General features: G+C 40.6%; 1 protein-coding gene across 1 annotated transcript in view; it reads right to left on the bottom strand.

Moving 5' to 3' along the window:
- LOC124595854 (Golgi to ER traffic protein 4 homolog) overlaps positions 1-11,823 on the bottom strand; it is a 67,763-nt gene extending 55,940 nt beyond the window's left edge. The window contains exons 1-3 of the mRNA XM_047134760.1: positions 11,666-11,823; positions 11,444-11,522; positions 5,650-5,744 (exon numbers count right to left, since the gene is read on the bottom strand). Coding sequence (XP_046990716.1) covers positions 5,650-5,744; positions 11,444-11,522; positions 11,666-11,778 — 287 coding nt within the window. The 5' untranslated portion in view covers positions 11,779-11,823. The remainder of the gene's footprint in view (positions 1-5,649; positions 5,745-11,443; positions 11,523-11,665) is intronic.
- Positions 11,824-24,791: the final 12,968 nt, after the last annotated feature.

Below are 24,791 nucleotides of genomic sequence, written 5' to 3'. Positions count from 1 at the left end.
CACACAGAAAGATATAGGTGTTTGTTCTTTCGCACACTGTATGCGATTGGAATAGTAGAGAATTGTGAAGGTGGATTGATGAATCCTCTGCCAGGCACTTAAATGTGATTTGCAGAGTATCCATGTAGATTGCTATGTTGTTTTGACCACAAATTCCTTCTAAATGAGACACATGTGCACAGGTGCATTGTCATGATGTTCCAATCAGTCTCTGTTTTTCAACAACTCTGGCCATTTCCACCAAACTTTTCCCCTCAGTCATCTCACAACCTTGCAGTTTAACTACCCACTGACAGTCTGACCAGGTGGAACACACTCCTTATGCACTATTTTCCGTATATCAAAAAAATGATCAGCACTGACTTCCTGTTGCTGTGAACCTGTCTTGCTTTTTTCGGCCTTGAAGAAGATGGCACTTCCCATTATGACGACTGTTGCTTCATTTCAGGGTCATAACTACAGACCCAAAATTCATCACCTGTTATGACTCTGGATAAGGGTTTTGGACACTCTCAAACTCTTTACTACAGCTCAGTGCACAGCTGAATTCTGAGGTTCACTGCAATTCATCTCGTGTTCGGTTCATCTGCTAGAACTCAAAGTCTGTTACAAACAGTATGAATTGTCTACCTTCAGTATTTGTGAATCACATCATGCACTTCAGTGAACATTTACCGTATTTACTCGAATCTAAGCCGCACTTTTTTTCCAGTTTTTGTAATCCAAAAAGCCGCCTGCGGCTTAGAATCAAGTGCAAAGTAAGCGGAAGTTCTGTAAAATGTTGGTAGGTGCCGCCACAATTAACTTCTGCCATCGAATATATGTAGCGCTACAGAGGCATGCTTTATAGGCACAAAGATAAATACTGGCGTCAAAACCTCTGCGTCAGTAAATAAATTAAGGTGGAAGACGAGATTTTTTTCCTCCGTCCCGAGTTTCGACCAGTGGATTTTCATACATTATCCAACGAAGTAAATACAAATTCCGTATTGTTCATCTTTGAATGTAGCAGCCTTTCAATGTACTACGAAAATCCGACTGAGAAGACTGTTTGGTATGTTTGTCAATATGGCCAACTCTACGTTCCGAATTTTTTCCTACTTGTGACAAGAGATGGTTGCTAATAGGAACTTTTATGAATTGCGAATCACATGCAGTATTCTCTTCACCATAAGAATAATATGAATATAAACATTTTGCCATGTATTCTTTCGTGTTTGCTGCTATCTCATTTAAATCCTGTCTGCCACGAAACTAGAGTGAGACAACAGAAAACGCGGAAGAATATACATATCATGTCATGTTTATATTCGTATTATTCTTACGCCGAATAGTGTTACAGTCAGAAATGAAGCACAACAACTGACTAGATTTTTAAATCTAAGATGACTCTAATTTCTGTGCAGAATGTAATGTACTAAAGAGGCATCTGCAAAGATTTTCAAACGAAGAAAAATTTTCGCTAAACTCTCCTTCACATCTTCTATCACACATAGTCTATTATTTGCTCTCTCTTTTTTTAATTTGAAGCCAGCCATGAAAAATTATTGCACATGGTGTGCAAAATACATGAGAAAGAGTAAATGTCACCAGACTTTGTGAACAACATAATTATTCAAATTCCAAACCAGGAATATGCTTAAAGGTGTGAATATTATCAAACTGCAAGTTTAATAAGTCATGGTTGCAGAATACTGAGACTCATTATTTACAGTACTGGTGTAAGCTGACCTTGGGGAAGATCTGTTTGCTTACAAGAGAAAAGTAGGAAAATGCGAAACAATGCTGATCCTCTGATTGATCATAAAAGAAATATTTAAGAAACACAAACCCATATTTATAGTGTTTAAAGGATCAGAGAAAGCTTTTGACAATATTGACTGAAATATACTCTATAGAATTCTTAAGGTAGCAGGGATAACACTCACAGGGCAAAAGGTTATCCACAACTCGTACAGAACTCACACAGCAGCAATAAAGGGAAGCAATAGTTGAGAAGGGCCCCTCCTTGATCTTATTTAGTCTGTATACTGAGCAAGTAATAAAGGACACCACGGACAAATTTGGTAAGTGGATTATAATTTAGGGAGGTGAATTAAAAATGTTGATGTTTGTTGATAGCATTACAATTCTGTCAGAGAGAGAAAAATCAGTTGAATGGGATGTCTTGGAAAGAGGTTAAAAGTGAAGATCAACAAAAGTAAACCAATGGTAATGGAATGTAGTCTAATTAAATTAGGTGAGGCTGAGGGAATTAGTTTAGGAAATGAGACACTTAAGGGCTGATTGCATAAATGTTGTTGACTGGACATCAATTTTCATCTTGGTTCAGAAACCGAGTTGAACCTGGTTCCATAATTCGTAGTGATTCAAGAATTTCAGCGTAAATTCTAGAACCACTCGCCCTTCTACCGCCTCGAACATACAATATTTTAAAAATAAGTGTGTGAGAACATACATACTGTGCAGCACATGTATGTGTGTGCAGGCTGGAAAGGAGTCACAAGAACAAGGTAGGCGCAATGGTCGAACAGCATCGACAAGTGTTTGCCGCTTGCACCACGGAAGCTGTATTGGAAGAACAAGAAGTAATTATGCAGTATTCTTTGCTGTTTTAGTGACTGTGATTGTTGTTAGAGAAAAATGAACAACTGATTATAGACTTAAGTACTTAACGTACAGTACTCGCTAGAGGCAAGACAAGTTCATAAATTATGTGGTTGTTAAACCAACTTTATTGGAGATGTATTTTATAGATTCTAACGCAAGACAAATCGGTTGACTTGTGAACATTCAAATACTCATGTGAGAAATGGTGAATACGTTATTCATGGAAGTCGAAATACACCAGGACTGAACTAAAAGTATTCCTCGAGTACTAAATTATTTCAAAAGTAGAGAGAGAGTCATAAATTCCTTTTAACCAGCAGTATTCTTCGGAGAAGAAGTTTTTGGAGGTCGACATAGCAGGCAATCCAGAGAAGAAGATCGACTGTATGTAACAAGTAAGTCAACCGATGTGTGAGAGGAGTGAATGTTGCAATCCAACTTCACATCGCTTCTTATCATCCACATCGTTAAAAACTTCCCGTATTGTATAACATTTAAAAACCTTGCGAAGCAAGAAAAGCTTTTTGGAAAAACAGAAATTAGAATATAAATCTATGTTTAGCAAGTGTATGTCTACATGGGGGAGTGATAACAGCAGAGGGGAAACCAAGGCTTGAAATACAGTAGGCAGACTCAATGGATGTGGGTTGCAGTAGTTTTGCTGACACAAATATAGTTGTAGAGGATAGTAGAACAGAACTGTTAATTAATTAAGATTAGATTAGATTCAGTTTTTGTTCCATAGACCCAAAAATGAAATAATTCTTGTGGATGTGGAACATGTCAGAAACTGGAACCAGAACATAAAAACATAAAACATTTGAATACAATACTCACTATCCTGATCACTTGTCAGGTTGTCAAAATAGGTGAATACATTACAGTAAACTGGAACTGCTAATATTTACAGAATTAATACACTTGCAGAATGAAACATTGTTATCCAATTTTAATAAATTTATCATGCACAAAATACCTCATCTCAACTGCTGTCAAAACTGAATCTAACAGACATTTTTACTTAAGCTGGTCTAACAATCCCTGTTAAGATATTCATCTATAGAGCACAACAGATGTTCATTAATGCTTTCCAACCAGTTCATTGTCATTGCTTACTTTCACTGTATAATGGCATGCTGTATACTATTTTAGTGCAAACAATCAAGCTAAGTCAAAGCTCTCCAAGTCCAAAAAGCACATAATGTGAATAATTTGTGGTGTGAATTCAAGCTCATGCAGAATCCCATTAACTGCTGGCTCTCAGCATATTTTCATTTCCTGATCACACTTGTTGTAAATGATACACCATTCTTTCACACCTACAACAACACTAGGAATAAAAAAGAATCTACATAGAGACTTAAGATTACTTACTTTGACGTAGGTAAGTGTCCACTAGTCACAAACACACATTTTCAATAACTGCCAGTAACTATACAAAAGTTTATGATACACTGTAAGAAGAGCTTACATGATTTGTTAGTTGCCAAGTCCTCCAACTTCACAGATGAATTTCTGATAAGAACCAATTTATCTGTATGTATAATTTATCAACGTCACATAATGTGAGTTCAATGTGATATTTGACTTCCGTACTTCTTCAGAATTGTGATGTAATGTGTGTGAGAAATGCAAACTTTTAAAGATCACTACTTATAATATTCTAAGAATTACCATGTGCACTGTAGTAAGTATATATTTACGTATCACAGTTAATTTCGTATAAATTTTAAAAGTAAAGTATGTTTAAAATTTCATTCATTCTACATCCTCCATGACTGTTTCACTTGTGATTAGTTCAAGGAGTGTTAACATCCCCCCCCCCCTCTTGGTATGTTCCATTTCACTGAATACCTCCTCACCATAGGGCTACTGAATGAACAGTGTTACATATAAGAATATCATCCAATGTACTAAGAAAAATACTTTAAACAACTAGCGGTTATGATAATATATCAACAAAGTCAATTAAAGTGGGTCCTCTTGAGCTTAATAACATATTAAGTTGTATGTGTAATCAGTCATGCTCACTGGAACATTTACTGATTTACTGAAATACACTGAAGTTAAGGCAGTGTATAAGAAAGAAGATAAAGAAATACCATCAAACTGCCATACAATTTCATTTGTGACAGTATTTGTTAAAATTTTAGCAAATATAATATACAAGTGGGTTTCTTAACCATGTAACTACACACAATACATTGTTGAAGATATAGTTTGGATTTCTAAATGGTTTCAATATTGAGAAAGCTATTTGTGCATTCAACAAAAATATACCAATTGTTAGAGAACAAATTACAGGTAACTGGTATATTCTGTGATCTGTTAAAGATTTTCTGTGTAAATCACAACATCCTTTTATGTAAATTAGAATACAATGTTGTAACAATAAACCCTGCAAAACAGCTCAAATGTTATTTCTTTGACAGGATGCAGAGGGTTTCAACTGGAAACAGTCCTGTATTAAGCTATTAGTCATCATCCAACTGAACTATAAAGATATGGTTGCCCAAATAAATCCAACTTTGTGCCCTTACCTTTTTCTTGTTTCTCCTTTGTGTGTGTGTGTGTGTGTGTGTGTGTGTGTGTGTGTGTGTGTGTGTGTGTGTGTGTGTGATATTTTACTGATGAAAGGAGATTAATATGGATATAGTTCCCCCCCTCCCCCAAGTGCTGATGCTATAAACACTGCAAAAAACTAGCAAATCATGAATAGTTTCTGAAAGAATGCTTAATGAAATTTTCACTGATAGCAATTAATGGTTCCTACACAATTCTCTGTCACTAAACTTTGGAAGGCCATGATATGCAGTTCGGAAGTTTTGAGAGGTTCCCCCAATCAGTTCCTCCTTTCTCCTAGGAAGAAACTGTTTTTGTGAAAGCTAGAGATATTATTATTTCCTTGGACATATTTCTATTGGCAGTATAGGGCATTACACTATAACAAACAGACACATAAAATAAAATATGAGAGTGCTAGGCTTGCAAGTACTAGAAAATAATATTCTTAGTGAAGATTTTTAACTTTCAGCTTACCGTGACAGTTTCTTAAAATAATCATCAGATGGTGCATTCTCAGACTTTTGAAGAACATCGACAAAGAGAATGGATAAATCAGCACCACTGGTCAACTGCAACAAAGACAAAAAGCATACTGCAATGTAAGTTCTGTTATTCAAGAAAAACATGAAGACAAAAAAATCTCTTCCATTGTTTTGTTTGGCAACATCGAAGTTTTCTATATACAGAAAGGATCTTCAGACACTGCCTGTGGCTGGAACAGATGGCTGTACATGGATATAGTACAACCAGACATGCAGCCGACTTCCAGGTTCATGCTGAAAACATGAAGCAGATACAAATGAGAAAAAGTGTGCCAGATTTACTCAATGAGATGTGCCACGTGGTTGGCACGGCAGACAAGCCCAGAGAAAGTACAGTGTTTCCCATGTTAAAATCCTCTTTTGCTTGGTTCAATTCAGCAATTTGAAACCAATGTGCTTTGTTTAGATGTAGCTCTACAAAATCTTTAAAATGTCATCATTTTAAAAATGAGTCACTTACTTTATTGTTCATCCGATTTGACATTTGTGTGTTATGCTCTCTCCAGGCACACCTTCAGCCAAGAATCTCATTGACTGCAGTAGTATTGTCTTCAGTGCTGAGTCCCACTTCGAATTGAGACCCGATGACAAGCACAGACGTATCTGGAGAGAGTGATGGTCTGGGGTGTCATTTTTTTTTTAGCAGGACTACTCCTGTTGTCGCCGAACTCTTACAGCAGTGTTACGTCAATGCTATTCTATGTCCCATTTTGTTACCCTTCATAGCAAGCCATCCTGGGCTTTCATTTCAACAAGATAATGCCCTTACATACACGGTGATAGTTTACACTTTTAGTCTTCATGCTTGCCAAACCCTACCTTGGCCAGTAGGATCGCCGGATCTCTCCCCAACTGAGAATACTTGGACCATTATGGGCAAGGCCTTCCAGCGAGCTCGGGTTTTCGACAATCTAATGTGCCAACTGGAATTTGGCACAATATCCCACAGTACATCCAACAACTCTATCAATCAATGTCAAGCTGAATAATTGCTTATATATGGGCCAGAGGTGGACCAATGCACTGCCGACTTGATCAATTTGTAAAGCTCTCTCTCTTAAATAAAACATCCATTTTTTCTGAAATTGTAATCATTTGTTTGTCTGTACAAATACATCATCACATGTACATATTTATTTTGGAATACTCTCTTTCACATTCTGAAGGTGGCAGGAGTAAAATACAGGGAGCGAAAGGCTATTTACAATTTGTACAGAAACCAGATGGCAGTTATAAGAGTTGAGGGGCATGAAAGGGAAGCAGTGGTTGGGAAAGGAGTGAGACAGGGTTGTACCCTCTCCCCGATGTTATTCAATCTGTATATTGAGCAAGCAGTAAAGGAAACAAAAGAAAAATTCGGAGTAGGTATTAAAATTCATGGAGAGGAAGTAAAAACTTTGAGGTTTGCCGATGACATTGTAATTCTGTCAGAGACAGCAAAGGACTTGGAAGAGCAGTTGAACGGAATGGACAGTGTCTTGAAAGGAGGATATAAGATGAACATCAACAACAGCAAAACGAGGATAATGGAATGTAGTCAAATTAAATCGGGTGATGCTGAGGGAATTAGATTAGGAAATGAGACACTTAAAGTAGTAAAGGAGTTTTGCTATTTAGGGAGTAAAATAACTGATGATGGTCGAAGTAGAGAGGATATAAAATGTAGACTGGCAATGGCAAGGAAATCGTTTCTGAAGAAGAGAAATTTGTTAACATCGGGTATAGATTTAAGTGTCAGGAAGTCGTTTCTGAAAGTATTTGTATGGAGTGTAGCCATGTATGGAAGTGAAACATGGACGATAACTAGTTTGGACAAGAGGAGAACAGAAGCTTTCGAAATGTGGTGCTACAGAAGAATGCTGAATATAATGTGGGTAGATCACGTAACTAATGAGGAGGTATTGAATAGGATTGGGGAGAGGAGGAGTTTGTGGCACAACTTGACTAGAAGAAGGGATCGGTTGGTAGGACATGTTTTGAGGCATCAAGGGATCACAAATTTAGCATTGGAGGGCAGTGTGGAGGGTAAAAATCGTAGAGGGAGACCAAGAGATGAATACACTAAGCAGATTCAGAAGGGTGTAGGCTGCAGTAGGTACTGGGAGATGATGAAGATTGCACAGGATATAGTAGCATTGAGAGCTGCATCAAACCAGTCTCAGGACTGAAGACCACAACAACAACTACATATTTCCATCCCATTCAGATTGTTCCTTCATGGCATGTTTCTTTTCTCTTAGGTGTGTATTTGGATAACATTATATTTTCCAATGCCACTGGCACAGCAGCAGCCAGCAAAAGTCAGTGTGAGACAGGCTAAAAGTCAAAAATCAATACTAGTGTTATTTCCAGGTGATAGGCTTCTAGGAAGGAAATATTCAGCAGTAGAATGAACAAGTTCAGGCACATTCTACAGTCAAATGCCAGCTTCATTTTGTTGCCTTCAGTGTCCAAGAACATCCGACTAGCAAGTATCTAAAAACGTCCCAGAGGCGTGTAGGCCACACATCTCCAGTTTGTTAACAGAGCCACTTGTTTATAATGCAAACCTGCTCTAAGTACTTTGTGAGCTATCAGATGCAGTGTGCGACAATCCCACGTCTAGAGTGGACAACTCACCTCAAACTTAAATCTTATTGCGCAAGCATGGGACGCACTGTAGCAAAGTATTGCAACCCATAAAACTGTCACTGTGGACCTTTGTTGACCTCAATTGGCTGCTTGTTACAATATAAGATTTTGTGGTACAGGTTGTCAGCCTGTTCATTTATTATTTTTGTGATTTTCAAGACCTGGACTTTCAGTTAGTTCACAAATCATTTTCAAGAGGTGAGATGGTCCTGCCACAAACTTCTCAGCTTTCAAATTACACATTTATCTCAGCCAAATTGTATTTTTTCTATATATCATTCAAATATTCAGTGAATGAAGAAACAATTCGTTATGTAACACTGAAATATTTATTATAATACCGAAGTTCATAACTCAATCGTATTACAAAACAATGAACCTTGTGTATAACCTCTGTTTTTCACTCCACCTTTGAACGACAAATGTTTCACACAGTATCCAGTTATGTTTTCGAGCTCACAAGATAAAGAGGTTACACGTGAGAGCATATGGGGACTAGTTGTGATCTACAATTGAATAAAATAGAACCATTCATTAAAGTTACTTACTGAAATTGTATTGACCTGTGATTAATTTTAAAAGAATTGTTCATTACAAATCTGAGTCCAAAGATCCTAATGAATACCTATCAATCAATGATACACTGGACAACTGCCAAGGATAATTACATTATTTTATTCTGCTTCCTTTTTGTTTAGTTAATTTCTTCATTTACTACACTATATGCCCATTGCACTACAGGGTATAGTTTAAAAATATGTTAACTGAGCCATTAAACTGCAAACAGGGGAAGTTCCATTATCCGACAGAGGGAAGTGGCTTGATTCACTCTATGAAGAGCTGTTATGCATCCAGTACTGCCATGTAAGAGCAGTACCCCCCATATTCGCTTCCTGTACGACATTGGCAGAGGTTCACAATACATGGTAAGCATGTTACAAACAAAATCATTATTAAGTGGAATTTTTTGTGCCATTCGACAGAGCAGTACTAGATTAGTCTAGTGCAATATTCATCTAAGCAATACGTATTAACAGTAAAACATGAAGAATAATGAGTACTCCAGCAGTGACAGCACTGTCCTGGTCCATGCTGACTGCTACCACCCTACAGAAACACGTTACTCAGGTGCTGCTGGGGTACTAATTATTCTTCATGTTTTGCTGTTCCTGGTAATAAATATCGATAACATAAATAATGCACTAAACTACTCTATGAAACAGGCACATAAAATTCTGATTTAAAAATAATTTGTTGGTTATGGGGAACAAACTGACGGTTTCCCTCAACACCGGGCATTGTATGAGACATGATGAACAGGATTTGATTGAGCTGACACCAGCTACATGTTGCAAAAACAAATCAGCAAATATCTGCCAAAACACAAGAGAAAAACAACTGACAACCCATAGGAGACATACCCAATATATAATTATGAAGAGAAAAAAGAAAACCACAATAAACCAAAGTAAATACAATAACTGATAATCAGGTGCAGTCAATAAAGGGAAAAAAGAAATACCGAGCTGGCAAACTGCTGCAGATAGGTCTGTCACTTGATCCCATATTTTTAAAAAATAATATACAATCAAATGTGCCGACATGTGAAAGCTGACACATAGCATGGGCATGTTTAATGGGCTCCATTCTATGATACTAGAATTAAGCCAAAATGTTTATATCCATAGCATATTTTAACTCTAAGCAGAATTATAACCATAACATATATTTTGCACCTCTAATGAAGGAGCTTGGAAAGGTCACTAACTGCGTCAAATTATTTGACCAAGGAGACTGTTTTCCAACATTAATGGGTTAATAAAGTGGTCTGTGTGGAATATTGGACCTCCCCCCAAATCCCATTAAATCTTGGTTGTGGTAACTGCCTGATCTGTAGCATAGGTTAAGTTGAAAGATCACAATTTGCTCGCAAGTTGATGAAGGCAACGAATGTGAATGGCAAATAAAGGTCGTAGTAAAAAAAAAACGGCCTGCAGCATTGGATAATATTTACATTTAGGTTACACTTATCCAAAATTATCATATTTAATGCCCTTTTCATCATAAAAAGTGAAACTGCAAGGTAAATTAAGATAATGTACATTAGATAATAGATAAGATTCCAACAAGTACTATGATGCCTACTGTGCACATGTATAACACACAAACTACAGAAAATGCCAAAGGGGGAGGGGGTGCCCACTAAGTGACTTTCACTCAGTGTATTAAAGTTTTATGTTCAAATACTTTCGACTGCTAGAAAGGCACCAATCTAAAACATGCATGAGCATCTCGAGTGTTACTGTAAATAACACTTTTAGAAAACACAAAAGGAAAAAAATGAAGTAAAATTACAGATTTCCTACTCAGTGTTTATTACTGTCATTATTCAATGCACTTTATTCATATCCACTTGCTACAATGACATATTTAATGCATGTGTGACAATGTTATTGTATTTCTACAGAATAAATGATTACACTACACAAGAGGATGCAACTTCTTTCCCAACCCTCCCAAAGTTCTTGTCTATTTCTAGAATGAAGCTATTACAGTCTCTGTTGAAAAACGTATTTAACAACAATAATACACCCTAATTCGTAAAAATATTGGTTATCCTTGAGTAGATACCTTGAAAATTCAACAAAACATAAATGTTCAATTAAAAAGCACCACCTAAATCTATAAACAAAAGAAAAATAAAGATGTCCCATCAAGCGTCCTACAATGTGTCAAAATGAATGACAACCCCAACACTGAACAGGAGCACAAAATTTGGTGTTATACGCTCAAGCTGTGATATCTGTTAAAATTATTTGTAGCATTAATACAATTAATAGCTTCATTTTCAAAATGTAATTAAATATATTCCAATAAAACCATGAAAACAACACACACACATATACACACTGCTAAATGTTGCCAAATAAATTTAACTCCCTCTTACATTTCATTCATACTAACTTTTACTCTCTGTTTGTGTTGACCAAATCGCTTAAAAACTGAATAGAGAAAATTGCGTGTTCACTATTACGACCACTGGCTTTAGTTCTACAACTAATCAAAACATACTCTGCACTTTAAATAGTGTGTACCTGATCGTTTGTCAAAAGCCATGTAGCACCCTCGTGTATCAACTGAAGCAATTCTTCATATTTTTTCTGCGCTAAGTATCTGAAACAAAGCCCACCAGTGTATACATCTCACTATCAAACAATTCGACTACTTGTTATGGTAAATAAACAAGGTTAGATCGTCACTGATTCCTTGACGCAACAAAATCCGGTGACGATACAAACATCCATGTCTTTCAGTACCTAAAATATAAAGTCCTGTACATTTGATGAGCTTCATAATAGTCACCGGCCTTAACCGACGATTCCAATTTAGTAAGGACTCTTTGTACACCATGGGCCCTTCTGGCTGCCATGTTTAGATTTCCGTGCGTTTGTCTGTTGTTATCGTACACTATTAGCAAAGATGCTTGTATCAATCACACCACGTTGTGGCCCTCGTCATGCTGTCCTAAGTAATTAAAAAAAAAAAAGATGGTGAACAATTACTTGCAGTAGAAGTTGGAGAACAACTGTGTTATTTCAAATACGAAAGTCATAACTTATTTTCATGTTTACCAATTAAGGTCATTACACAGGCTTATCATGCACTGAATTCAGTGATGTTCATCATCAGTTAATGAAAAATATCATTTCTTAGCTACACGTCAGAATTATCAATGCCACACAGTTGCTTAGTGACATTTCGCGCTATGACGTTGGCTAACTTGTTGGTCCACAGCGCGGAGAAAGCTGTCGCCTAGCAACGGTGAAGCTGCTGTCATTTTAGTGAACATACAGACCGCCGGAAGGTCTAGGCGCAACTAGCGACGAGATGTTGTTAACAAACTAAGTGACAGGCGTGACGGCCAATCGAATGACAGTGTGAGCGGAAAATATAAAGTTCTCAGCTCTTCTTATAGCCTGTGAAGTTTTTACGAGCCACGAAAAGTTGTGTGATGTGCAGCTACCGACACTATTTCTGCAACAAATTGTTTGGAGTATATGTGTGAACTGAAATTTTAACGACACATTAGAATGCCCGGCCGCACACTGGCATCGTGGTTCGGTAGGTGTATGAGCATATTTTCTTACTAATCCGTAATAAAATTACTTTTTGTTTGTCGATACTCGTATTCCAAGAAGGTCAGTTTTTTTACTTCTTTTTTGACACTACTCTTAGCAAGCGCAGTTCTGTGATAGCTTGGCACTCAAGAGTCAAGATTTGTTCAGTGAGGGACATTATCTCAGAACTGAGTAGATATTTTAATTACTTGGGATTTTATTTATTTTGGCTACGTTCCTTTGCGTCAGTTAATTCGTTTACTATATAGTGTAATATCTTACTTAGCCAGATACAGGAACTGTCAACGGATATAGAGCCACGGAAATTGCGTGGCCTAGACAGTCTTGTTCAAAACAAAACTTTGTTTATTGATAGTGGACTGATACAAATGGTTTTAGAATACTTGGCGAAAGATGCAAATCGATCAGTTTTGCTCAAACTGCGAAAATTCACTTTCATTGCCGTTTTCAGTTGCTTCGTTTAACCTCTTTATCGTTAATTACTTAAGCAATCATAGTCAAAAGGGGAGGTAAACAAATTAGAATAAAACTGAGAGTTTTTGGCGTGCGTAGAAGCAAGACGTAAAAATTTAACCCCAGCGCTGCAATAGGAGCTCCATTTTTTCACGTGATGTTCCGATTTGAGGACGCTAATTATTGTTCGGATGCACTATGCAACTGTCCCAGACTGCCGGTGGATCGATCTAGCATAGCTGAGGTCGCGCATTTACGGCCAAGCTACGTTGCCACGTTAGCATATCCTACTAACGCTTCAGGCACTGTCGAAGAGGAGAGAGGAAACTGAGACTAGCGTCGCATTTGTGGCATCTAAAAATTCTTCAGAACGACTCAGGAACATATCAATTCAAATACTGCTTTCGTTACCCAATAATGTATCGGAAACAGATGAGTAAACGAAGTCGTAAGTGCCTTATCTTAAAGCAGCCGCCTTGGAATTACACCAAAGTACAATCACACGGGATGCACAGCAGACGTTCTCCCCGCACTCGCCGTGTCCTTCACCTTTACAAACCCAAACTTGTTTTCGTTTTACTCCTCTCGGGAGAAATGCCCTTGCCCGTACGCCTACAAACAACAAACCAGCTAGAAGACAGTGAGTCACGTGGAAAACCACAACGACCAATGCGTCAAAACGTGTCTATAGAGCGACTATGGTAAAGCATCACGCGCCTAGCCAAACGTGGTAGTTTCTTATGTCAAACCGTCTCGAGCATCTTGTTTGTAATTTGTCAGTGGCATTACTACAGTCACCAGTGTGAGAACCATAAGTAAGTAACGAAAGTTTCTCCGTTTGGAAGCTAACATTCAGCTGTCATAAATGAAAGCTATCTAAAATAACAGCGGCTGGGTTAAAACTATTACAAATGCTACAGGACATGTTTCAGAAAAAGTTTGGTACTAGTAAATAGTCAATTTGGGACTACGTTTGAAGGAATGTTGTACGTTAACTTCCTGTCTCCTTCGAAATCAAGAGACAGAGCACAAACACAGTTCAAGATAGCAACAGATCGGCCGCGACCATTCTTAAGAAACCGTCCAAGACCCAACGATTTGCCTGAAGTGGTTGAGGCAAACCACGGGAAAATTAATTTGGGATTCGGATCGAGTTGGGAGGGGGTGAGGGAGATAAATGTATCCCTTTCCTTAGGAAAATGTTTCGATCTTCGCAAAGCGGATTTGTATCCTACCCCGACGTACAGATCATTCGGTATCAGTTTCAAGAAAGCCCGGACATGTAATGGATAGTGACTAGTGTCAATGTACCCAGAGTAGAGTCGCGCTCTACCAAAACTATAGTTCGATAGTTTTGGTACATTTCATAAATGACGAAGTAAATGCTAGGATTATTGGTAGTATTAGTGGGGAAAGAAACATAAATGAATGTCTAAGAGAGAAACTGGGAGCCGACGACTTCTCTTTGGTTTTTTGTTTGTTTTAAATATAATTAGAACCGAACATCAATCAGTGTTAGTCAACTGCGTATTTTATATTCTTACAGAACATAGAATGCATTTTATAAGTAACAAGAATTAGCTTAATACGTAACTTATGCACTTATATGTAACCAGAGCAAATTACTTTAGATGCAAGTACAGTTTACGTGTGCAAATATATGTAACTATAGTTGTTATTTTGTACTCAACAGAACGTTCTTCGCCATGATCAAAGGCAGGAGTTTCCCGTTATTACTGATAATTGCGAAGATTGTTTATGGATAACAGAAACATGTTTTATATAAGTTTGACGAAGTAATGTTTGATATATATCAATTTATTTTTATTTTACCTTTTTGTTGAGGAAGTTGCGTTTTCTAGCGCTATATGACAAATCTGTATTCTTTTCTTTATTTTTACTACAACATCCCTCCGTTAAACGTTAAAAATCAACAGTTTTCGAACAAAACTTGTATTAAACATTGACAATTCAGTTTTTCTGTAAATGCTGTTTCTAGACAGTTCACTGCTTCCGGTATTAAGGGGAACCTAGTAAGACAATGATCGCACGTGTAAAGTAAGCGATCGTTGTGAGGTAGCGCCCGACAAGTGACTAACACACCTAGCGCACAAGTAATGCAGGTACGACCTTAACTGACCAAAGCTACAAGGATAACTACCGTAGTCTATATCTACTTATGATGGTTTATGGTGGCTTACAGTCGTTTTACAACTCTGACCCACAGCCATTTGTCAAGAAATTTCAAAACTGTTTCACCATTCGATGTTATTCTCCTTGCAAATGAAAATTTCAGCTGGCTCTGAGATCTAAAATCTTCTAGCGGAGTAGGCCCTTCAGTTCACAATATTTGTTCTAATGTTACCATGCAGTGTGGAAAACTACTGAAACCGTGTATATAGAGAGTATTAGCAAGCATCTGAGTATTACCTGCCCAAAAACACAAACAGCGCATGCTCATTTAAGGTACCTATTATAAAGTAGTAGCATCAGTACGTTTGTTGCTTAAAGAACACAATTATTAAATAGTTTAAGTATATATATGGACTATGATTCGCTCCCTCCACACATCCTCTTTCAATAAAACTAATATGAGTACTCCTCCACATCCCCGAACCCCCTTGTCCCTTGCCCTAACACATCAGATCCTGTGTACGCTCTTAATACGTGTATGGGTGGACACGAATTTGAAATCCACTCATCGCAAACAGGAATCCAGTGGATTAACTACTGCAACCCGTCGTGTGATGAGTAATAACGTGCCCACAACACACACTGTAAACGCACTATACTCGAGAGTGAACAATGGGGGGCAGAAACATAAATACTCATGAGTTGTCGCTGGATGAGTGCAGTATTTAGCTTTACAAACTCTGGTACCAGCATGGCATCATACTCTGCAGTCGCTTTGGCCTGTGTGATTGGGACTGCTGAGGAAGCAAACGGGAGGAGCATCCTGCATCTTCCACTGTACTCCGCAATCTACCTTATGATGTGCGGCGGAGGGTGTTTCCGGACCACAGTTACAGTATTTCTCTCCTTTCCTGTTCCATTGGAGAATGTTGCAGGCCAAGAACGGCAATGCATAAGCATCCATTATGATGACTGTCTCTACGCTACAATCCCACCGTGCTTTCCACCCGACCACACTTGTAAAATACAGATGAAATGTTTCAGTACTTTGTCTTTGTGTCGGTCGTATGACGGCCCGCTGCCCAAGCCTAATTTGATCTGTACTTCTCCAGCCCCTTCATTCTTTCACTATCCGCACCTACATTTATCAACTGCCCTTTCTCATCTGTTGTCCAAGTTCTTGCCTGTTGCGATACTTATTTCCACCTTTTTGTACACTCACATTCTTCCCACTGCCTACCGTAAAACCACATGACTGGCTACCTAGAAATTGGAACTACATTGGTCTACAAGTACTCCTTCTTTACGAAACTTCAAGACACCATCCTTCGGCCACGCCTTGGCTATTCTCCAGTTTAGGTTCTCCTGACAGTGGAATTCGCAAGCTACGATAAGCTTGTTATCGCGGCTGCCAGTCATGTTACGAGGGATATTTGATAAATAATGCCTGGGGTGGTATTACTGTGGATTGTTTGATCTAATAACAATGAAAATTCGTTAGAGGTAATTGGGAGCTTGAGGAAGAACACTTGTTTCTGTTTTTTTGCTGTATACTCTAACATAAAATTGGCGACAGGTAGAAATGGACCCTGTAGGGGTCTCTGGTGCTGTGACTGATGAAGACCAGAGTTCATAAACCAAGATAGGAAAGCCCTACAGAAATCCACAGTGCGTTAAGTGAAGGTCGTGGCGAGTTTACAGTAGGCCGTAGTACAGTTTCACGTTGGGTTAATCGTTTTCTTGATGGCCAAGTGGTTCTAGGCGCTTCAGTCCGGAACCGCGGGACCGCTACGGTCGCAGATTCGAATCCTGCCTCGGGCATGGACGTGTGTGATGTCCTTAGGTTAGTTAGGTTTAAGTAGTTCTGAGTTCTAGGGGACTGATGACCTCAGATGTTAAGTCCCATAGTGCTCAGAGCCATTTGAACCATTTTTTTTTCTTAGTGGCCGTTTGAGCATAGACAATAATCCAAGATCCGAAAGGCAAAAAACGTCGACAGATGAAGTGTGAAACGTGTGGCAGATGCTCTTGCAGAAGATCACATTGTGACTTTTGAGAAACTCTCTGAAGCCAAGGGAATTCCCCCGACATCAGTATTCCGTATTCTGACAAATGATTTGAAGAAGAGAAAAATCTCAGCGAGATGGGTCACACATTGTTTGACCGCTGAAAAGAAGCAGAGACGCCTGGACATTGGAAACTTGCTCAGGCAACGATTCGACCTTGAAGGTCAAGGATTCTTGAGTCGAATTGTCGCTATTCATGAAACGTGGAAGAGGGACTTTGATTCAGAGTTGAAATCAGAGTCTAATGAGTGGAGAGCTTCAGATTCTCCAAGTAAAAAAAAAAATAAATAAATAAAAAATAAAAAAAAATTCAACGCGTTCAGTCAAAGCTTAAGCAAATGATGATTTTCGCTCATGATCAAGCAAGGAATCGTCATGACAGGTAAAAGTACCATGTGGAACAAGTGTCACAGCAGTGTATTGTTGTAACTTCTCACAAAACCTGCACAGAGAAACGCATAAAACCCGAACTGAGTTGCTCGAGGCTGGGTCACTCATTCTCCACGAAAATGATCGCCCGCATATCGGGAATGTGTGCATTATTTATGAAATGTACGTCGTAGAATTCACAGGACTCCCTACGTAGATACACTAATCCGGTTGGAACATCTACACGCCCTACTGTCCGAATTATGTGCAAGTTCCTGCGACCAGTCTCTTATGAGGTTGGTTGGTTGATTTGGGCGAGGGTACCAGACAGACAGGTCATCGGTCTCATCGGTTGAGCGAAGGGTGGGGAAGGAAATGGGCCGTGCCCTTTCAAAGGAACGACCCAAGCACTGCCTGAAGCAATTTAGGGCAATCACAGAAAACCTAAATCAGGATAGCTGGACGTGGGTTTGAACTGTCATGCGCCCGAATGCAAGTCCAGTATGTTAGCCACTGCGCCGCCTCGCTCGGTTTTATATGAAGATACTACAGAAAGTAATTAAACATTACTATGGCAGGCCAAGTAACTTTAATAAAATGCTGCATTACACTTCAGAATGACACAGATATATGACACAATTTTTCTGCAGTCACCAAAGCTCTGTTTACAATGATCGGAGCGTTCCACGTACCATTTAATTCCTCGACAACAGAAATCCACTCTATGGTCTCGAAGCCATTCCTCATTGTCAGAAAATCTGCGATTGCTGTGGATCATATCCTCGACTGCCTGGACACTGTCAACTGTGCTCAATGTCGGTGGCTTTTCTTCGCGACCAGCGTCGCCCACGCCTGTGCAGTCTTTGTCAAATTGTAGCACCATTACACTACGGCCGGACGCGACATTGTGTTTGGTCCATATACTGCGTGAATTTCGCAGTGAACCTGTGAGCAATGTAGACATTTTGCCCACAGTAATCATACCGTCACGTCTACTTCAACGTTGGGCTCTACATATCCATTTCAGTCCAACATTGTCATGCGCTGTATATCTTCACCATAGCATAACTGTGTCTGCAGCGAACTCGGAACACGTACTCCCTTCTGACAATGCACTGCTCTTTTGGTCAATGGTCTTAGCATGAGATGACAGGTGTAAATTGGTTTCTGAAGTCGCCTCGTACTAGTGGCTACCTGCAGAAAATATCCAAGTCACATCGTTTTCATTTCCCATCGACCGTTTGCTTACAAATTCCTAAGGCATCAGGTTATTTATCTCTTATATAGAGAAATTTTGTTATTACAGGCTCCTCTAACGCTTTGGTCTTCTGTCCACTGAATCCACACATGCATTACTCTTAACAGTGATAAATCTTCACGCATACAAGTAGCTTCGGTCCGGCCTCAGGGAAACATTACACATGAATCGTTTAACTGACCTGTGGAACACCTAACTAACTAACCAGCTATCTATGATTATCACTATTCACAGTAGATGTGGGTGACTTAGTAGATAACAACATCCGAAGCTGCATGAGACTGCAGATAATGCTGTTGTGTGTAGAGATGTCACAAGCCTAGAAAATTGTAACAAAATGAAGGACACCTGCAGATGATCGAAGCTTGGTAATTCAGAGGCGTACTGCCAGACCGTTAAGTTCGAGCAATGCGCGAGTATTATGCAAATACTTCGTGAACGGAGATGGAAATCCCTAGGGCGAAATCGACATTCTTTTCGGGTAGCACTGTGGAAAAAACTACCTGTTGGCTTCTGTCTCGGGTTCTTCGATCGACATGTGTTTGATGATGTTTCTGACGTTTGGCCGGCCGGAGTGGTCGTGCGGTTCTAGGCGCTACCGTCTGGAACCGAGCGACCGCTACGGTCGCATGTTCGAATCCTGCCTCGGCCATGGATGTGTGTGATGTCCTTAGGTTAGTTAGGTTTAATTAGTTCTAAGTTCTAGGCGACTGATGACCTCAGAAGTTGAGTCGCGTAGTGCTCAGAGCCATTTGAACCTTTTTTTTCTGACGTTTCGCCAGCACAAGTGGCTGGTATTGTCAGATTTCACCATTCATTGCCTGTGGTGGACTGGAGTCGAGTTCGCGGTCACGGATTATATGTACCTGGCGCCCCAATATCCAACGGCTTTTCCGTGGTCATTTCTGGTGCGGTTCTCCTCTTGCTACCTCCAACGTTCTTTCACTGCAGCATGAGAATCCAGGCTCCGTTCACCTTGAGGTTTTCTTCTTTCTTTTTGATGCTATTCTCGTGTTTGTGTATTTTTTTAGCTTGTACGAACAAGCGGTTGTGATAGCTCGTCTCTACAACCAGAAAATCATCAAAATAATGGTAAATGGCTCTGAGCACTATGGGACTCAACTGCTGAGGTCATTAGTCCCCTAGAACTTAGAGCTAGTTAAACCCAACCAACCTAAGGACATCACAAACATCCATGCCCGAGGCAGGATTCGAACCTGCGACCATAGCGGTCTTGCGGTTCCAGACTGCAGCGCCTTTAACCGCACGGCCACTTCGGCCGGCCAATCATCAATCAAATGTCGGCCGAAGAACCAGAGACAGAAGCCAACAGGCCGTTTATCAACAAGTGGCCACAAAAGCCTTGACGATTTTGTTCTACGCCTCTACGGGGAGGAGATCTGCTGATTGTACCGATGCCTTGACCAACGACACAAGAAGAAAGCGCGATTGATGTCTTCTCTCGCCCTTCTGACGCGATGCCCATATGATGGGGCTACACCGAAGCTCTTGAAATGTAAGCGCCTTTTTACCACTGCCCAAGCACATCGTATCTATGACAGAGTGCAACGAGCTTTCCGTCTTGAGAAAATTCGTGTAATATAGAGTTACTTGGCAAGAACGGATAAGGAACGCGTGGACTTCTTCTATCATCTAAGAGGCAGAATGCTTAAGTTACAAGATGATGGAAGCAGATTGACAAGGCGATTCCCGACACAGTGGTCAACCTCACTGAACGACAACTGACCAAAGAGGAACTGTCTGTCCTCCAAAAAGAAGGGAATTTCCCTATCATCTCGAAAACTATACCTGTGAAGGACATCATTGCTAACACCGAAGCAGCTATTCGGATCCCTCCTTGTGAAAGAGCTGAAACAGCCGGGATACTGCGCCGAGCGAAACCACCAACTGGCAACCGGAAAAAAGAAGAGGTACAAGCTATCAAGAGCCTTAACGCCGACAAGAATATATTGGTACTGCCTGCCGATAAAGGAAATCTGACCTTATGAAGACCGAAGATTATGAGCAGAAGATCCAGGACCAATTAGACCTGACGACGTACCGAAAACTAAGCCCAAATCCGACGCAGCGGATCACACGAAATACGAATCGGTTAATCAAGGCGTCTCCTCTCGGCTGATATACAGTGATATACAGAGGAACCTGCGCGATACAGAAGCCCTGCCACCTCGGCTGTAGGGATTACAAAAAATCCATAAGAATAACGTTCCAATAAGACCGATTTTCTCCTAGCCCACCGACGTATAAACTAGCAAAACACTTGGCCTCTCTGTTCCAGCCGCACGTTGAGAAGACTGACACACACCCAAAGGAATTAGGAATTTCAATGAAAAGCTGAATAAACTAAAACTTGGACCAAATGACATCCTGGTCAGCTTTGATGTTGTTTCTTTGTTTACCAAAGTGCCACACAGTGACTCTCTGGAGAACATTGGTTCCATTTTCACGCAAGAGATCACCAAACTCTTTCATACGTGTCTCACCACGAGCTATTGCATGTGGAATGGCAACTTCTACAAACAGCTCGAAGGCGTCGCCATGGGTAGTCCCCTTAGTCCAGTGATTGCCAACTTTTTCATGGAACATTTCGATGCACGGGCACCGGACTTGGCACCTTGTAAACATAAGGTGTCGTACAGATACGTCGATGATACTTTCGTTGTGTGGAGCCATAGTGAGAAACAGTTAGATGACTTCATAAGACACTTAAACAGCCTCCATGCCAATACAAAATTTACCATGGAAGTAGGAAAGGACAAACAGCTACCCTTTCTAGACGTGCTGGTCACAAGAGATGCTGAAAACCTAGGACACAGCGTGTGTCGAAAACCGACACACACGGACCAATTCAAATCACTACCCGAGCCAGAAAAGAGGCATGATTAATACGCTCGTATCGCGAGCAAGACGAATCTGTGAGCCACAGTACCTCAGACGCGAGATGCCACACCTGGAAGGCGTTCTGAGGAGCAATGGTTCAAATGGCTCTGAGCACTATGGGACTTAACATCTATGGTCATCAGTCCCCTAGAACTTAGAACTACTTAAACCTAACTAATCTAAGGACATCACACAACACCCAGCCATCACGAGGCAGAGAAAATCCCTGACCCCGCCGGGAATCGAACCCGGGAACCCGTGCGTGGGAAGCGAGAACGCTACCGCACGACCACGAGATGCGGGCGAGGAGCAATGGACACTCCACCAGTTATACAGGGTGTTACAAAAAGGTATGGCAAGGCTTTCAGGAAACATTCCTCACACAGAAAGAAAGAAAATATGTTATGTGGACATGTGTCCGGAAACGCTTACTTTCCATGTTAGAGCTCATTTTATTATTATTCTCTTCAAATCACATTAATCATGGAATGGAAGCACACAGCAACAGAACGTAACAGCGTGACTTCAAACACTTTGTTACAGGAAATGTTCAAAATGTCCTCCGTTAGCGAGGATACATGCATCCACCCTCCGTCGTATGGAATCCCTGATGTGCTGATGCAGCCCTGGAGAATAGCGTATTGAATCACAGCCGTCCACAATACGAGCATGAAGAGTCTCTACATTTGGTACCGGGATTGCGTAGACAAGAGCTTTCAAATGCCGCCATAAATGAAAGTCGAGAGAGTTGAGGTCAGGAGATCGTGGAGGCCATGGAATTGGTCCGCTTCTACCAATCCTTCGGTCACCGAATGTGTTGTTGAGAAGCGTACGAACACTTCGACTGAAATGTGCAGGAGCTCCATCGTGCCTGAACCACATGTTGTATCGCACTTGTAAAGGCACATGTTCTAGCAGCACAGGTACAGTATCCCGTATGAAATCATGATAACGTGCTCCATTGAGCGTAGTTGGAAGAACATGGGGGCCAATCAAGACATCACCAACAATACCTGCCCAAACGTTCACAGAAAATCTGTGTTGATGATGTGATTGTACAATTGCGTGCGGATTCTCGTCAGCCCACACATGTTGATTGTGAAAATTTAAAATTTGATCACGTTGGAATGAAGCCTCATCCGTAAAGAGAACATTTGCACTGAAATGAGGTTTGACACATTGTTGGATGAACCATTCGAAGAAGTGTACCCGTGGAGGCCAATCAGCTGCTGATAGTGCCTGCACACGCTGTACATGGTACGGAAACAACTGGTTCTCTCGTAGCACTCTCCATACAGTGAAGTGGTCAACGTTACCTTGTACAGTAGCAACTTCTCTGACGCTGACATTAGGGTTATCGTCAACTGCACGAAGAATTGCCTCGTCCATTGCAGGTGTCCTCGTCGTTCTAGGTCTTCCCCAGTCGCGAGTCATAGGCTGGAATGTTCCGTGCTCCCTAAGACGCCGATCAATTGCTTCGAACGTCTTCCTGTCGGGACACCTTCGTTCTGGAAATCTGTCTCGATACAAACGTACCGCGACACGGCTATTGCCCCGTGCTAATCCATACATCAAATGGGCATCTGCCAACTCCGCATTTGTAAACATTGCACTGACTGCAAAACACGTTTGTGATGAACACTAACCTGTTGGTGCTACATACTGATGTGCTTGATGCTAGTACTGTAGAGCAATGAGTCGCGTGTCAACACAAGCACCGAAGTCAACATTACCTTCCTTCAATTGGGCCAACTGGCGGTGAATCGAGGAAGTACAGTACATACTGACGAAACTAAAATGAGCTCTAACATGGAAATTAAGCGTTTCCGGACACATGTCCACATAACATCTTTTCTTTATTTGTGTGTGAGGAATGTTTCCTGAAAGCTTGGCCGTACCTTTTTGTAACACCCTGTATAGGAAGTGTAACAGAGCCAATCACTCAGCGAACTGACACATCGGAAAAAGAAATGTCGGGTACGGCGTTTTTGCCATGCATTCCCAGAGTGACAGACATAAACGGCCTTATATTGCGCAAACACAGCTAAAGACTATTTATAAACCGGCAAAGAAAATCAAAGAGTGTCTCAAATCGGCAACGGAGAAAAGGGGACCACTTGCTGTGTGGGAAATATACCGCATACCCCGTACATGCGGAAATGTTATGTTGGAATGAGTGGACGATCAGTGAACATCAAGATCACAGAACTCAAAGCGGCATTGCAAGTTGGTGCAGGCTGAGAAATCGGCCGTGGAGAGCACGCGCTCTGTGAGGCCACATAGTAAAATTCGCCGACACGGAAGCCCTAGCTGTAAAGACGAACTGTCACACAACTTGTTCAGAGAAGCTATAGAAATACACAAACGTGAGAATAGCTTCAACAGGAAAGATGAAAGCCTCAAGGCGAACGGAGCCTGGATTCCTGTGCTGCAACGATCGACCGTTGCAGATAGCAAGAGGAGAATCGCACCGGAAATTACTACGGAAAAAGCGTTGGACGTTGGCGCGCCAGGTACATATGATCTGCAGCCGCGAGCTCAACTCCAGCCCACCACCAGCAATGGAGCCTGAAGCTTTGAAAATTCCAACCACTCGTGCTGGCGAAACGTCACAAAATCGTCAAACAAGCGTCGGCCGAAGAACCCGAGACAGAAACCTATAGGCAATTTGTCAACAAGTGGGCACGAAGCCCTTAACAGCTTTGTACTGTTGAGAAAATTTAGAGAACCGGCTCACTCCAGACTCTCCGCAACGTACATTTGGCATAAGGACCGCGCGGACAAGGTAAGAGAAATTTTGCATTGTCCATTTGTAAATCGAACAGGCTAGCAGTGGTACAAGGTACCCTCTGCCATGGACAATACTTTGGTTTACATAGTATGTAAGTAGATGTGGATCGCCAGTTGACACTTAATCAAATATAATGTATTTGCATAAATAGACGGAAAGGTCAGTTATTGTTTGATTACACAATCTGAATAATCATTGGAAAGAATGGTTCAAATGGCTCTGAGCACTAAGGGACTTAACATCTGAGGTCATCAGTCCCCTAGAACTTAGAACTAATTAAACCTAACTAACCTATGGACATCACACACATCCATGCCCGAGACAGGATTCGAA

Source organism: Schistocerca americana, chromosome 2 (genome assembly GCF_021461395.2).
Source record: "Schistocerca americana isolate TAMUIC-IGC-003095 chromosome 2, iqSchAmer2.1, whole genome shotgun sequence".
Classification (NCBI taxonomy): domain Eukaryota; kingdom Metazoa; phylum Arthropoda; class Insecta; order Orthoptera; family Acrididae; genus Schistocerca; species Schistocerca americana.
The sequence above is the reverse complement of the archived record's forward strand: the minus strand, read 5'-3'. Positions and strand labels throughout refer to the sequence as shown.